Genomic DNA, 14,090 nt, shown 5'->3' with positions numbered 1-14,090 from the left:
TTTGAAAAGAGCGATTTGGTTATAAATGCATTATACTAATGCTGTGGATGAACCATATCTTCCCGCTCATGGTAATCTCCCTCAGTATTTCTCTAAAACCAGGAGAGCTGTTCTTTCTCTCTTGGCTCTGTGCAATGTGTGAAAGTCTTGAGTGTGGGAGGGAGTTTTCAGCAGCCTGCTGTTACTTCAGAGTGGGTCTCTGGGCGTGCTGCGCAGTGCGTGACTCAAAAGGCAGCCGATGGCTCCATAGCTGGCACTGAGACATAGAAACGTTTGCAGGTCACATGCTATGCAATGGCGTCTGCGGAATCACTTTGTTTATGCTCTGGCATCACCTTATGGGTGCATGTGGTATAGCACCATTGTGTGGAAGATTTCAGAGATGGCTTCAGTGACAACTGAATAGTCTGGAGGAAATAACTTACACTTTTCCCTTTACCCAAAATATAGTCACCCAGTTAAGACATGATTGGTATACGAAGTTTGTTACTTTAGTTTTGTACTGGAGCTAAAAATTTAGCTAACTAGTAACGGAAGCTCATAACAAACTAATTAGCATTGTGTAAACTGCATGCCTGAATCATCCCAAAATTGCCTCAGACCTCTGCAAGTTGTTATTTCAAATAGTCTATGTTTTTTCTGTGAATTCTTATGTGTTTTGGGTGCTGATCTGTTTGCTAATTGATAGGAAATAAACTTCCATTACTTTTTTACTCCAGTACCCTCTGATGCAAAACTATATATATATATATATATATATATATATATATATATATATATATATATATATATATATATGTATATGTATATATATTGCAAACTTCAGACATCAAACATGGCTGATCAACCACATATGGAGAAAGGAAAAAAAAATTAAACTTTTAAATTTTCATTAAACCAATGGTATATTCATTTAGAGCATAAATATAAATAGACTTAATATCATGTTTTACTGCACATGTAAAGAATTAAGGTCCTACTAATTTTTTTGGTTGGCCCTGTTATTCCAGTGGGTTTCTCTTATGACTCCCCTTTGTGTCCCTCTCGCTTCTTTCCCTGCTACTCTTGCTACCACCTCCAATTTTCCACTCCTTCCTTTCTCTCCCCCAGGGCGTTCAGAAGCTGGCTACAAACCCTGCCGCCATGAGAAGAGCCCCTCTAAGTCCAATGAGGTGATTAGTCCTGAGGTGCTGAAGATGCGGGCTGCGCTGTTCTGCATCTTCACCTATTTGGACACCAAAACCCTGCTGAGGGCTGCTGAGGTGTGCCGGGACTGGAAGTTTGTGGCGCGTCACCCAGCCGTCTGGACCAGGGTGCTTCTGGAAAACGCTCGCATCTCCTCCAAGGTACCACCATACCCAACATCTGCTTTATAAGAGTTATCGTGCTACCCTTGCTTCAAATAAGGGTCAGCCAGGCATGTATGTGGAACCAACTGGCCTGACCTTAATTTATATAATGTTGCCAGATAATGTTGCTGGATTTTTTAGAAAAATGCAGGCAAGTGGAGTGCTTTAAAACACCCAGCCCTAAAACACTTGGTTTTAAGTGAGTGACGCCTCATGGATGGCTTATTATGATGATATAAATTTTCAAATTTCTCTGTTGAGTTCAGATTTTTCCACTAAAATCACAGTTTTCACAGCACTTGAGTAAAACTGAGGTCTGTGGGCCGCTACCTAGCAGTGTGCGTCATGAATTAGCTTGAACCTATCACAGTCCTATATACTGAAATATGCTAATGAGGGGAAGAACCTCTATCTGCAGAGCAAGCACTTTAGTAGCTAACTTAATGTTTGTGGTGTTTGGACTGTGTAGTTAAATAAATCGCTGCTGTCGGAAGAAAACCTCGCCCATCTCCATTTTTGTCGTTTTTCTGTTTTTGACACAATTTGAAAATGCCTGTTACCCTTTACATTGTGTGTAATTTCATGATGAATGAACCTAAAGAAACAACCCAAAATGACTTGGAAAAAAGTCTGGTTCCATTGACTTACATTAAAAGTAAAGCCGATTTTTTCCTTCTCCTGTAAAGTTACCATTTTGGAGATAGAAGGTTTTCTTCCAACAACAGTGAAATGCTACAGCATCACACACCACAGCACAGGTTTGATTCTGGCTAACTGAAGCTTTTTTGCTGCAGTTTGGATGATAAAGACTCAAATCTTTAAAAGTACAGCAAAGTAGTGCAGAAAAGGTGTAGGATTTGGAAACCAGGAGGCAGGGGAGTGTTTACAACTTGCATAATCATGCATATTCATAAATCTTCGCATTCTAATTAAGAGTTAAGGTTTAGGGATGCTCATATGCCATTTTTAGCTGTTCTGACTAAAGTAAATTTTGACTTTAATGAATCTTTAAAGTCCTTTTACCCTAAAGACACTGTAGTCTAGTAGCCAAGACTTGTTTTGTGTCTGATGTTTTAGTTTTGCACTGAAGCTATGAGGCTAACATAGCTAAATCCATCAATTAACATCATGCAACTGCCTAAATCATTATACGCTAGGCTCCACTGAGGTGTTCAGTAATCTCCAGTTGACTTACTTATGTGGTTCATGACACTATCACATACTGTTATCTATAACAATGTGGACAAAATATGTTAAATGGCTAAAAGCAGTGATAGCAGCCATGTTGAAACTTGGATTTCTTAACTTTTGTCACGGACAACATTTTTTTTAATTAATTGTATTTTGTTTGTGTTTCTGTATCTGCAGTTCTTGTGCACACTGTCTCAGTGGTGCACGCAGACGCACTCTCTAATCCTGCAGAACCTCAAACCCAGGCAGAGAGGGAAGAAGGAGACCAAGGAGGAGTATCTGAAGAGCACACGGTACCATCTTTCACTGATAAACCCCTGTTTAAGTACAATGTATTCCTTCTTTTCAGTGTACATTGTAGTGGTTTATGCAATGCCTGATGGGCTGACAGTTCTAAGCCTTTTGTTGTTTTCTCAATAACACAGTCTTCATCTCCATTGTTCATTTATTTAACTCCCTATTCTCTCTTTTTGTTCTCTCTTTCCTAAATGTTGTCCTGCCCAGTATCCCATTTTTATGCTCATACCTCTCTTCCTCTCACAGACTCACAGAAACACACAAATACACAGCATGCTGAGTCAGTATTTCTGCTTGAAGATGAAAGGGCCAAGGGAGCACTCTTTATCTCCTATTAAAAAAGCATCAGCCTATCTGTATAGGGCTGAGTTCCACCTGTACCCAGGGCTTTATTTGAGGGAGGATGCAAGAGAATGCCCTTTCCCCGGTCAAACTGATCCAAAGAACATTCTCCAATACCCCCCTTTCTATCCTCCCTATCTGCTTTGGCATAATATCACCTAAGATATTGAAATTTGAATTCCTTCCATATTTAATTGTACACACCAAGGTGCCTTTGTACCAAAGCCCAGAACAAAAAACAACACAAAGACACTAAGATTTTCACAAGCTGTTTGTATTCAGTCGGTTGCAGCAAAGAACCTAAAATGCTATGGCATTTAAAAAGTGTGACTATTGGTTTGTATGCAGCCTAATCTAAACAGTGATAAACATCTGAAAAGGCTGAAAAGATAAATATAAAAATGTCCAACTGTAATAAAAAAAGTGCTTTTTTCTACAACCACATCAACTACCACTTCTGTCCTTTTTATGTGGTCTGTCTAGACAAGAGAACTGTCTTTGTTGTAAATCATAGTGAGGTAGTTTCATTTCTTACTGTGGTCAAAACTAGATTGAATATGAAACAGATCAGGGCTGGATTTGGAATTAATATCCTTGATCAACTATTTAGTCACATAAGGGCAAAGTAGAAAGGGCTTCAACTGCTGTGCTCTGCTAAGCTGTTCTTTAATTTTCTCTCTATGTTTCGCACATGTATGTGTTAGTGGGTGTCTAGAGGAGGGTCTGGAGGCCTTGCTAAAAGCTACAGGAGGAAACCTGCTAATTCTGAAGGTGTCTCATTGTCCTAACCTGCTGACTGACCGCTCTCTGTGGCTGGCCAGCTGCTACTGCCGAGCTTTGCAAGCTGTTACGTATCGGTAAGTCCACTGGGGGGAGCTGCTTTGTGCTTACTGTTACATATCTATTTAACTCTGCTTTGGCAGAAAGTGACCATTAATGCAACAAAATACTGTGTTTCAGAGTGCTGGATGATGTGTGTATTTGCGTCTTTCAGGAGTGCCACAGACCCTGTGGGCCAAGAAGTTATCTGGGCATTAGGAGCAGGCTGCAGAGACATTATCTCCCTACAGGTGGCGCCCTTACATCCCTGGTAAGGGCAGTAACTAGTAATTCCCTCTAGGGCTTTTGAAATAGGTGGTCAGCTATCATAGTGTAAAGTTTTTCAGGTATTATCTGTACAGTTTGAAATCAAGGTTGAGCTCCTGTAACTGTAAGAAATAATGTCACTAAATAGTTGTAATTCACATTCAGATGTGTTTGTAAATGACTGTGTAAAAGACAAAGAATCCATTTATTTAATTTCCAGTTAAAAGACCATTTAAGTCAGGTCAGGAAAAAGCAGATATTTAGCCCACACATTGCCTTTACAGCGTCTACTCTCTTCAGGAGACTTGCTTTCAGTTTTTCAAAGAAATATGCAGAGATACTTTCCACACCTCCAAAATTCAGTCTTAGAACTTGGTTGCATTTTCTGTTTCTCACAATCCAAGTAATCCCAGACACATTCAATGAACTTGAAATCTGTGATTTGCAAATGTTCTTATTTTTGTCTGATTCCTTTCCTCAGTAACAGCCTCTTAACACTTACACAGACTTTCAGACCCAAAGTGCTGAGTTTTCCATATTCTTTTGATAATTTTTTTAATTTAAAATCCTGTTTTTTCACTTGTTTTTCTTTGACTTTCTCATTCCGTATGCAAGTGGATTATATCAAATCTCCGCAATAATATCTCTTGAAAAATCATGACAAACTTGTACTTAATGGGTGCTTTGACTGTAAATTAAATAAATCAGATCACATCGGTATACATCTTACTCACATTTTCAGTCTGTGTTTCCATGGATATTCCTTGTAATATTGATGAAGAAGTAATAATCCTTTGTCGATCTTCAGCTGAATATGTGAAAGAGCAAAAAGACGCAAAAAACTTTGTGGAGCAACTCTCTAAGAGCACCATCCTTTCCAAACATAGAGAGTGCTGCTGGTGGGGAAGGTGCTCTATGGCCAGGGGTTCAAATTCTGAAGAAAAAACTGAAAATCCATGGCACTCTTCCTCGAGTTCAAATGCCTTTATTGTAATATAGCTATGGACAAAATGTATTTCAAAAGGGTTCGGCATGAGCGTGGTAGAAAGAGTTCTACCAGGTCTTTTAAAGGGAGAGTCACAATACAAACTCCATACAGGTGCTCTAAGCACCCTCATTCATTTAGTCATATGACCCCCCCCCCAAAAAAAAACAAACAAACAAACAAACAAACAAATAACAAAAGCTGACTCTGATACCAATAAGAAATTTTAAGGTCACAAGGTCAGCATCTGTAAGCTAAACCATAGAGGGCACCAGTGAAAAACAATGACTGATTGCTTAAACCCTGTAAGAGATTATCTAATAAGAATGAATATTAGAATTAGATCCATGATTAAGTTCACTAAGGTCTTTCCAAGGCTTTCAAAGGGTGAAAGCTTTTAGTCTGAAAGCTTTTGAGCCTTTGTACAGTTTGAAATCAAGTCTGAGCTACTGATCTGTTTTTTGTATTTTTTTAAAGAATATTCAGAGAAGTAATCTCATCTTAATGTTTGTTACAGTCAACAGCCAGCACGATTCAGTAACAGATGTCTGCAGACGATTGGCCGATGCTGGCCACACCTGCGAGCCTTGGGAGTAGGCGGAGCTGGATGTGGTATACAAGGCTTGGCTTCTTTGGGTGAGTGAAAGGAGGTGGTGAGACTGAGTATTCAGTAGAAAAGACAGACAAACCACAATCATCCAACAACTGTTTGGGCATGTAGAGATAAAGACAACTTTGGAGAGTTCTTATGTCATTTTCACCAAGGTGTTTTTTAATACAGAATACTATATTAATTCTTTTGTGCTTAATATCTTCACAACATTGCTGAGATATAGCCAAATGCAATCAGTCAGGAAGTATGAACCAGCTTCTATGCACCAGTTCCTAATGTTTACAAATGTGAAACAAAAAGCTGGTCTCAGATCAGCATGTAAAAATAACTTCTACCAACACAATCCTGTGTGCAGCTGAAAAGCAGCTTGAGGTTGCCTAATGGTGGAATTAACTTCTTGCTGACTCCCACAGTATGTGGAGATGCAGAGGCGCAGGAAATTACCCTACAAAGTGGATGACATATTCATCTACACACGGGGAAAAACATGTTTATGCTGAATGACTTGATTGTGAATCAGTGTTTCGAATGTAGAACAATCGTCTGCGTGACGCTATGTGCATCACGGCTTCTTGCATTTTCAGACATAATGGCTTTAACCTTTATAAAATATGAGTCTGTATGCTTTTTGTTTGGAGGGTAAATTAAGTTCTTCTGAGCAGTTTACATTTTTTAGTCATAGGGTGTTTTTACTTGCTCAAAATAACTACTAAACTTTAGTAGATGAACTGTTCTCCTTTGTTGGACAGGCTTGCTAAGGACAGGAGCTGGGTCATTAGTAACAGTGACTTTGTTTGTATGTAACAGCAAGGAACTGCATGCGGCTACAGGTGCTGGAGCTGGACCATGTCAGTGAGATAAACCAGGAGGTGGCTGCTGAGGTGTGCCGAGAGGGTCTAAAGGGCCTGGAGATGCTGGTGCTCACCTCAACCCCGGTCACTCCTAAAGCCCTTCTCCACTTTAACAGTGAGTCCACATGAGTTCACAAGTCTCTGGACCTCTATTTTGCGCACCATATTATGGACATAAGCTTTTACCTTTTAGGGAATTGAGGGGATTTTTTTAAACAGAAATCATTCAGTTGATGAGAATTACCAAACCCAGATTTATTTCCAAGCTTTAGGACTACTACCGACTTACCCTGAAGGTCCTATTGAGTAAATACTGCCTGTCATTCCCTACTAGCAATGCATACTGAAAGTTAAAATGAACAGTGCTCTTGTAGGCGTGGATTTCAGATCCATTAGTGCTATACCCAACCTTCAGGCATGGTGAAGTTTCACACATTCACTCAGTCATATTTTCAATATTCTCTTACTCTCTCCTCCCCCTCCTTCTCTCTTCCCTCCTTCTCTCCCTGATCCTGTAGGTGTGTGTCGTAACCTGAAGTCCATCGTTGTGCAAATAGGTATTGAAGATTATTTTGAAGACCCCAACAGCCCGGAGGCAAGAAAGCTCTTTGATGAGATGGTGAACAAGCTCCAGGTATGGATGAAGCTAAATTCAAGGTTATACAATACTGTGCAGAAGTCAGAGACCACCTGTCATTTATTTAATCTCCTGTCAAAACGGCTCTTAGTTATTCATTTTTCAGTGACAAGAAAAAAACTGAAAATATACATAACAAACCAGACACAGAAGCCTTAACAATTAAATATAATATCAGGTTTTTCGGTATGTAGTGTGTCCACACTTTGCCTTTATTTCAGCTTCCATTCTTTTTGGGAGACTTGCTTTCAGTTTTCACTACATTTTTTCACACCTCCAAAGTTCATCACTTCAGTGATGTTGAAGTCTGGACTCTGGGATTATCAGTCCATTGTTCTGAGACCACCAGCAGCTTCTTTGTTTGATTTGTAAATTTTCTTCTTTTGCCTTTTCTCAGTAAGATCTTCTTGACAGCTACACAACCTTTCAGACTCATAGTGTTGAGTTGTCTTCTCACAGTGGAAGGACGGACAGAAACTTTCAGAACTTTTTCACATCTGGAGCAAAAGCATAGCTTGATTTTCTCCGCACCTTAATGATAAAAGCCAGAGACAGTTTTGGTGGTCTATGCGGTTTTTCACCTTTTTTTCTATATCTTTTGAACATTTTTTGATCTCCAGTTTTGGAAACTCCTGTTTTTTTTCTTATATTTCCCTTAGACTTTCCCCTTCTTTATGTAACATCTCCTGAAAAATGTGTAACTTGTGCTGTGGTTGCTATACAGCTAATGTCTATTTTGCCTGGAAATTAAATGGATGAAGAGTTATCTCTGAGGTTTGCACAGTACTGTATATGGGCTGAGAAAATAGAACAGTTACACGAGCACCTTGAGATACATTCACTACGAAAATGCAATATTTCTTCTTCAAGCTTACTGTTACTTATGAAATCACAAACAGTCACATGTTATGGAATCATAACATAACTAAGAAAATATGAAAACATTTTAGTATACAACAAAAGTAATGTCCACATTTATGGAGAAAGGTCTGGGTAAAAGTTGTATCAGGCATCCAAGAGTTCCTGCTCTTTTGAAGCATCGCATTCCCTCAAATACCCTCCAACTGTGTGGCACCGGAGAGCATGGCTTCCAAAACTGGACAGTCTTGAGCAATCGCCTCAAGTCAAAGCAGCATGTGTGAAGAAGCTCGAAGTGATCACCCGTCTGTGTAGCCGCCTACCGCTGGACTAAAATTAACTAACCAAAGCTGTTCTGGAGTTAGAGGCCATGGGGTTTCCTGTCTCAGAGCCCAGCAGGCTGAGATGAATCAGTGACATTAGGGGAGTCCTTCTGCTGCTACGTCGATGAATTGTGAGTCAACTGAAAATGAGTCATCTTGTTTGCTTGCTCCAGGCTTGAAAGCTCTAGGGAGCTTCTGTTGGGACTAAGGATGAAAAAGATTTTCACAGGAAGTGATGAATGTGATTTCACCATAGCCACAGTTAAATTTCACTTTTAAAGGTCTAAAGTATGTGACCACTGACGTACAGGCCATCTGTCTCAGAGATTTGATGCTTTGGTTATGAAAGAGCCTTCTGACATGCAGCTAATAGCATTTTTGGACATGTTTGGGTAAAAGTGCCACATTCTAATGATTTGTAACAGCTTGCTTCTTATTTTAGGACCAAAACCATCACAGAGCACTTTCTGCAGGACAAACTGAACTGGCTTATGCTTCCCATGAAAATAATTCATTTTATTCTAGGTGCTTTTGCTTTTTTTACTCAATTGAATGCAATATGGGTCATTTGAAGTAGCTATGTGTTCTTCTTAATGATGATGATGATGAATAAGGAATCTCAATCTGTCCAATGTTGCATATTTACACAGCTAAAATGATGTTTATAGACAGCAGGAATATTATGGTCACATACAAAAACCATTCAGAATATCATAAGTGAGCTATGCAGACTGTACAGTGAGGCATATTGCACATAGGCATATAACACTCAGCATATTTTATCTAGTGTGAAGACTAGTTACAGCAATAGTTGCTGGTCCCATTTGTGCGTTTTCCCTGTTATAAGCATAACTGACCCAGCCAAGAAGAGTTTGACTACTGCATGATAACTACTGAAAGAGGCTGTGTATGTTACAGTGGAGAAAACACAAAAATATGCAGGTGCCCTCAGGCAGTTGATGCATCATTGCGCATAGAACATTATATACTTAACAAAATCAGTGGAATGTCTAACAAAACTAAGACACGTTCAAGCTGTTTTTCTTTCTGTTCCTCCACACAGCAAGGAAAAAATAAGGAACAAGTGGGAAATCTAAGGTAGATTTGTACAGAAGTGGTCCTCACTGTTTTTCCAAAAGAGCCATCAAAAGACAAATCATTCTGCAAACTTCCTGCAACACACAGCGCATCCCAAAACTGCAACCAACGCAATGTGATGCATGTGATGACGCACTAGTTCACTATAATAATTAATAACACTTAGCGCAACAATTTAATGCCCTCTTTTATGCAGAAAAACAGGGCCTCATTTCTTTTATATGATGTTGATAAATGCTTTATGGAGACTGATCAGTAGAACAGTTAATAACTTCACTGAACAGTGTTGCGCAGTGTTACACAACGTTGCCATAAAGGCACGTTTGCTGTGAAGAGACGAGGGGCCAGATTCAGCAGCAAGAACCCTCTTTTCACTGTCAAACATATGAGTAACTCCCACGTTCTCCCACTGTTTCAGGCGTTGAAGAAGAGACCAGGCTTCTCCAAAATCCTCCACGTGAAGGCTGACGGTCTGTGCTAACCACACACCACTATAATGAAACCCAGCGCAAGGTTGTGAAATCCTCCAACCTGAACAAGTCATTCTCTCCTCTGTGAAAAAGGCTGAACCTCCATCTTCAGTCTCAGCTACCATGTCACTGACAAACAGGAAACTCCATACTACAGTATTATGAGTTGAAGACAATAAACCTGTAACTAACATAGCTAACAGGTTTGGATTTTTAACAGTCTTCAGAGGGACATTATGATCGGTCTCCTTTCAGCGACACAAGCTGAAACAGATTCAGATAATGGGCTGAGTTTTAATGGATAAGACACTCTCTGACTTATTCATGACTTTGTCTCATACGTCAAAGACCGTATCTTTGTCTTCATAGCACACAGCTGCAACCTGGAGTGGCCTCTTCTTCCAGCCAAGGAACATGAAGATTTCAAAAGCTGGTGAACCATGGAACTCAAGCAGCACATGTATGAAATATACAGTTACAAAGGAAGGAACAGACTGAGGAAGGGTATGAGTGTGCATGTGTGTTTGTTTGTGCGTGTGGTGTGCAGTTTTGCTCCTTGATATTAAGCAAAACAGAGAACCTAGAAATGAAATTCAACACGTCACCACCACTGACTTGGGTTAGCATTCTAATGGCCATATTTCTGTAGAACACCAACTCATCAACAACACCAGCTTCACTCTTAGCAATCTAAGTCCCTTCCGTAAGGAAACTCCTTAGAATCTATTGCTATAGCAGCTTTGTCCTGCCCAATCAATGAAAACACCAGGATGTAGAAAAAGAAAGCCAGCGAATGCAAGAGATTCTCCTGCAGTATCTTCTCTTATAAGCAGAATCAGCAAGTGTGTTCCCTTTTACAGTAATTTACTATTATTCACATCTTACCATGAGATTAAGTGTTACTTCTCTCATGTGTACCCAGTTCTTTGGACTGGGTTGCATGCAGTTTTGTGGTGCCGTCTTTTTGAAAATGTGCTCTTCACAGGTTTTTAGGAGGGTTAAAAAACGTTTCGTTGATTTAGGTTGAATCCATGGTGCCATTCGTGTCCTTGAGGGATATCAAGGGTTATAGACTACATTCTGCATCAGCATCCACGAAAAAGATGACATTTCAATTTAGCTGACGTGGTGCTTTCACTCCATTGCCAGATGAGCATTACTGATAATGTTGGTAACTTTAAGTTCTCATATTCAGTCCATGAAAAAGCCTTTTTTACCATTCAGCATATTATCACTGATCATGTGTTGGCTTTTCTTCCCTGCAGCTCAGGTTGTGTCTCAGTAGAGCTACTGAGCAAGTCTGAAGAGATGATGCTGCTGCTTTTGCACTGAACCACACACTTTCAGTGGGTACGTTTGAATCCCCGTAGGGTGTCACTGTAGGGGAGCACCATTAGAAATATGGTGTCCTTACCAGCGGCATTTTTCATGTTCTGCCTTTTCTTTGAGAGTGATACAGTAAAGAACCCATTTGTGTAGATACATACGTTTTGCTTGATAGGTTAAATCTGGCTCCCAGTAGGTTGGGGACTACAGGAACAGGCAAGATTCAGAGAAAATTCTCCCCAAGCCCTGTGCAATTGCATTTTCCCTTGAATCACATTTGTCAGGTAGAGATTGAGTTGAGTTTGATAAGCTCTTATTTTGCCAAGACTCATTAACATCTGGAGATGTTACAGTATGCCATAGCTCTGATGCTCCTTCAGAAACTTGCTAATGCAATAATTACAATGCAGGCAATGGTTTCTACCACGTTTCTGCACTCTTGGTACTGTACCAGTTACCCATCAGGCAATGGTGTTCCCCTTGGGCCAGCCTCTACTCCAAGTGCTTTAGTCCAGGGGGATCACTCTCATGGTGCAATGCTGTACTTTCTGTCTTAAAAAAAACTCCTCACAGGGCTTAACTGGACTGTATTCTACTGAGTGCCCTGTCTTGACCTCTGTATACGTTCTACAGCTGGCTTGAAGAGTTGAATGGTTGGTGTAGGATGGTTCTTGAGCTGGTGATGCTTGGTAGAACTAGTAGGAGAGACTATAGTGAGATATTGTTGATCATACAACATTCCTTTCATTCTAATGCGGACTGGGGTTCAACTATAATGGTGGCGTTCCAGTGCTGGAACAGTGCACTTCTTCAACTAGCCCACTTGTCTACATTTTGAGTTCCTGACAATCCGTCTCCTGAAGACTATAAAAGCTGTACATATGTTGTTTATGCAGATCTAAGGAATTATGTTAATATTCTTAGGTGGAAGTGAAGGAGAAAAAAATGGAGCATCATCAAGGTCCTCCACTCCAAACAGATTTTTGGTTTTCCAAAGTTTCTTCTGTGGTGCCCAAGTTCAACCACATGAAATATGACTTTCAAAGAATAGTGTTGAATTTGCAGTACGTTGTGTATCATAGATGCTTTATATATTGAATGTGTATCAGAGTCCTATAGAGATGGAAATTATTTAAAAAGAGAAAAAGTTTATTTGAGCTATTTATTTCTATAAAAATGTCTATAATGATGGCATGTTTGTGTTCATGCATAATACATCATGTTGCCTTCTTAACTGTTCGACTATAGTTGCTAGAATATTAGATGTAAGAGCTTTATTGCTTGCTATGTTTCATTTTTAGGCTGAGCAATCTTTGCACCATAATATAAAAAAAAGAAATGCTAATGTTTAGTATTAAGGTGTTATTTGGTGTCACTTTGTTTAATGTTGAGCTTTTTGCAGTATTTGGCATATGATGCACTTTTTATCCAAGCTCATTCTGAGTTCAGTGATTGCTAGTTTTGTAAAGTTCTGTAACAAACCCATTCTATCTTCAGTAATGGCCATGCAATCCTTCCATCACTGGATTTCTTCTCTCTTGTGCCAAAACACAGGAAAAACTAGCTTTACCATGACAAAAGTTTCTTTTCATATGATTTACCATGACGACAGGGCCTAGTTTCCCCATGTCAGTTAAGTGGGTGTCATAAATTAGCATAGTTTTGCAGTGCTTTGAGAAGCTAGGCCCTGAATGCTCTTTGGTGAACACCTGCTGTTAAAACATCATGATTGTAGAAGTTCATTTTGAAATAAAGTACAATTGCACAAGATAAATGATACTCGAATCTGTAGAAATGCTACTAGTGATACAAGAGGACTTCAGGAAGTTCTCCTTGATAGGTTTGTTAACCAGTTTGCCTTGGTGTCGCTAAATGGATGGTGATATTTAAGAGGGAAGATTTCAAACACAGATTAAGCCTAGTCTTCGACTTCGACTGTCAGTAAGGAATTCCCACTAGAAGATCAATGCTAAGTCTAGGACTAGTCTAAATCTCTCCAACATAGGGCTGGTTTCCTCCAGATTTAGTTTAATCCTCGACTAAAAAGGCATTTTAGTAATAAGACAAGGTTTAATCTGTGTCTAGGAAGCTCATAGAAATACAATACTGTGCGAAAGTCAGACTCCACTTTGTTTAATGTCCAGTGAAACCTGCCCTTAAGTACAAGTTATTCTCCTAAGTAGAAAACAGAAAATTACACATAAGCCTTAACGCCTGAATATAATGTCAAAGTTTTCAGTGTTTAATGTGTCCACCCTTTGCCTTTACTACAGCTTTCATTTTTGTTCAGGAGGCTTGCCTTTAGTTTTTCCAAGAAATCTGCAGTGATGTTTTTTGTGAGCACCTCCAAAGTTCAGTCTTAGAAGTTGGTTGCTTTTTCTGCTTTTTTTACAATTCCAGTAATTCCCAGTTACACATTTATACCTTACAGCACATCTCAGACATCTGGTTTCGGTGTTCTAGTGCAATTTTTCTTCTTTTTTTTTGTCTATTTTCTTTTCTCAGTAAGATTTTCTTTCCAGCTACACATCCTTTCAGTATCTGGAGCAAGAGTGGAGCTTGATTTTCTCCTCAAAAATGAAAGCTTTAAGTTCTACTTATCTGATGGTGACAGTTTTGGTGGTCTTCCAGCTCTTGCATGGTTATCTTACATCTAATCTCCTC

The 14,090-nt window shown here is 39.5% G+C and overlaps 1 protein-coding gene across 1 annotated transcript in view; it reads left to right on the top strand.

Moving 5' to 3' along the window:
• The window catches only part of fbxo41 (F-box protein 41), a 71,403-nt gene extending 58,207 nt beyond the window's left edge, over positions 1–13,196 (top strand). Inside the window, exons 6-13 of the mRNA XM_036583123.1 lie at positions 1,111–1,346; positions 2,718–2,833; positions 3,884–4,036; positions 4,174–4,269; positions 5,768–5,886; positions 6,671–6,829; positions 7,233–7,348; positions 10,049–13,196. Of these exons, the coding sequence (XP_036439016.1) occupies positions 1,111–1,346; positions 2,718–2,833; positions 3,884–4,036; positions 4,174–4,269; positions 5,768–5,886; positions 6,671–6,829; positions 7,233–7,348; positions 10,049–10,111 (1,058 nt within the window). The 3' untranslated portion in view covers positions 10,112–13,196. The remainder of the gene's footprint in view (positions 1–1,110; positions 1,347–2,717; positions 2,834–3,883; positions 4,037–4,173; positions 4,270–5,767; positions 5,887–6,670; positions 6,830–7,232; positions 7,349–10,048) is intronic.
• The last annotated feature ends 894 nt before the right edge of the window (positions 13,197–14,090 follow it).

The sequence above is a fragment of the Colossoma macropomum genome, unplaced genomic scaffold (assembly GCF_904425465.1).
Source record: "Colossoma macropomum unplaced genomic scaffold, Colossoma_macropomum, whole genome shotgun sequence".
NCBI lineage: Eukaryota > Metazoa > Chordata > Actinopteri > Characiformes > Serrasalmidae > Colossoma > Colossoma macropomum.
The sequence above is the reverse complement of the archived record's forward strand: the minus strand, read 5'-3'. Positions and strand labels throughout refer to the sequence as shown.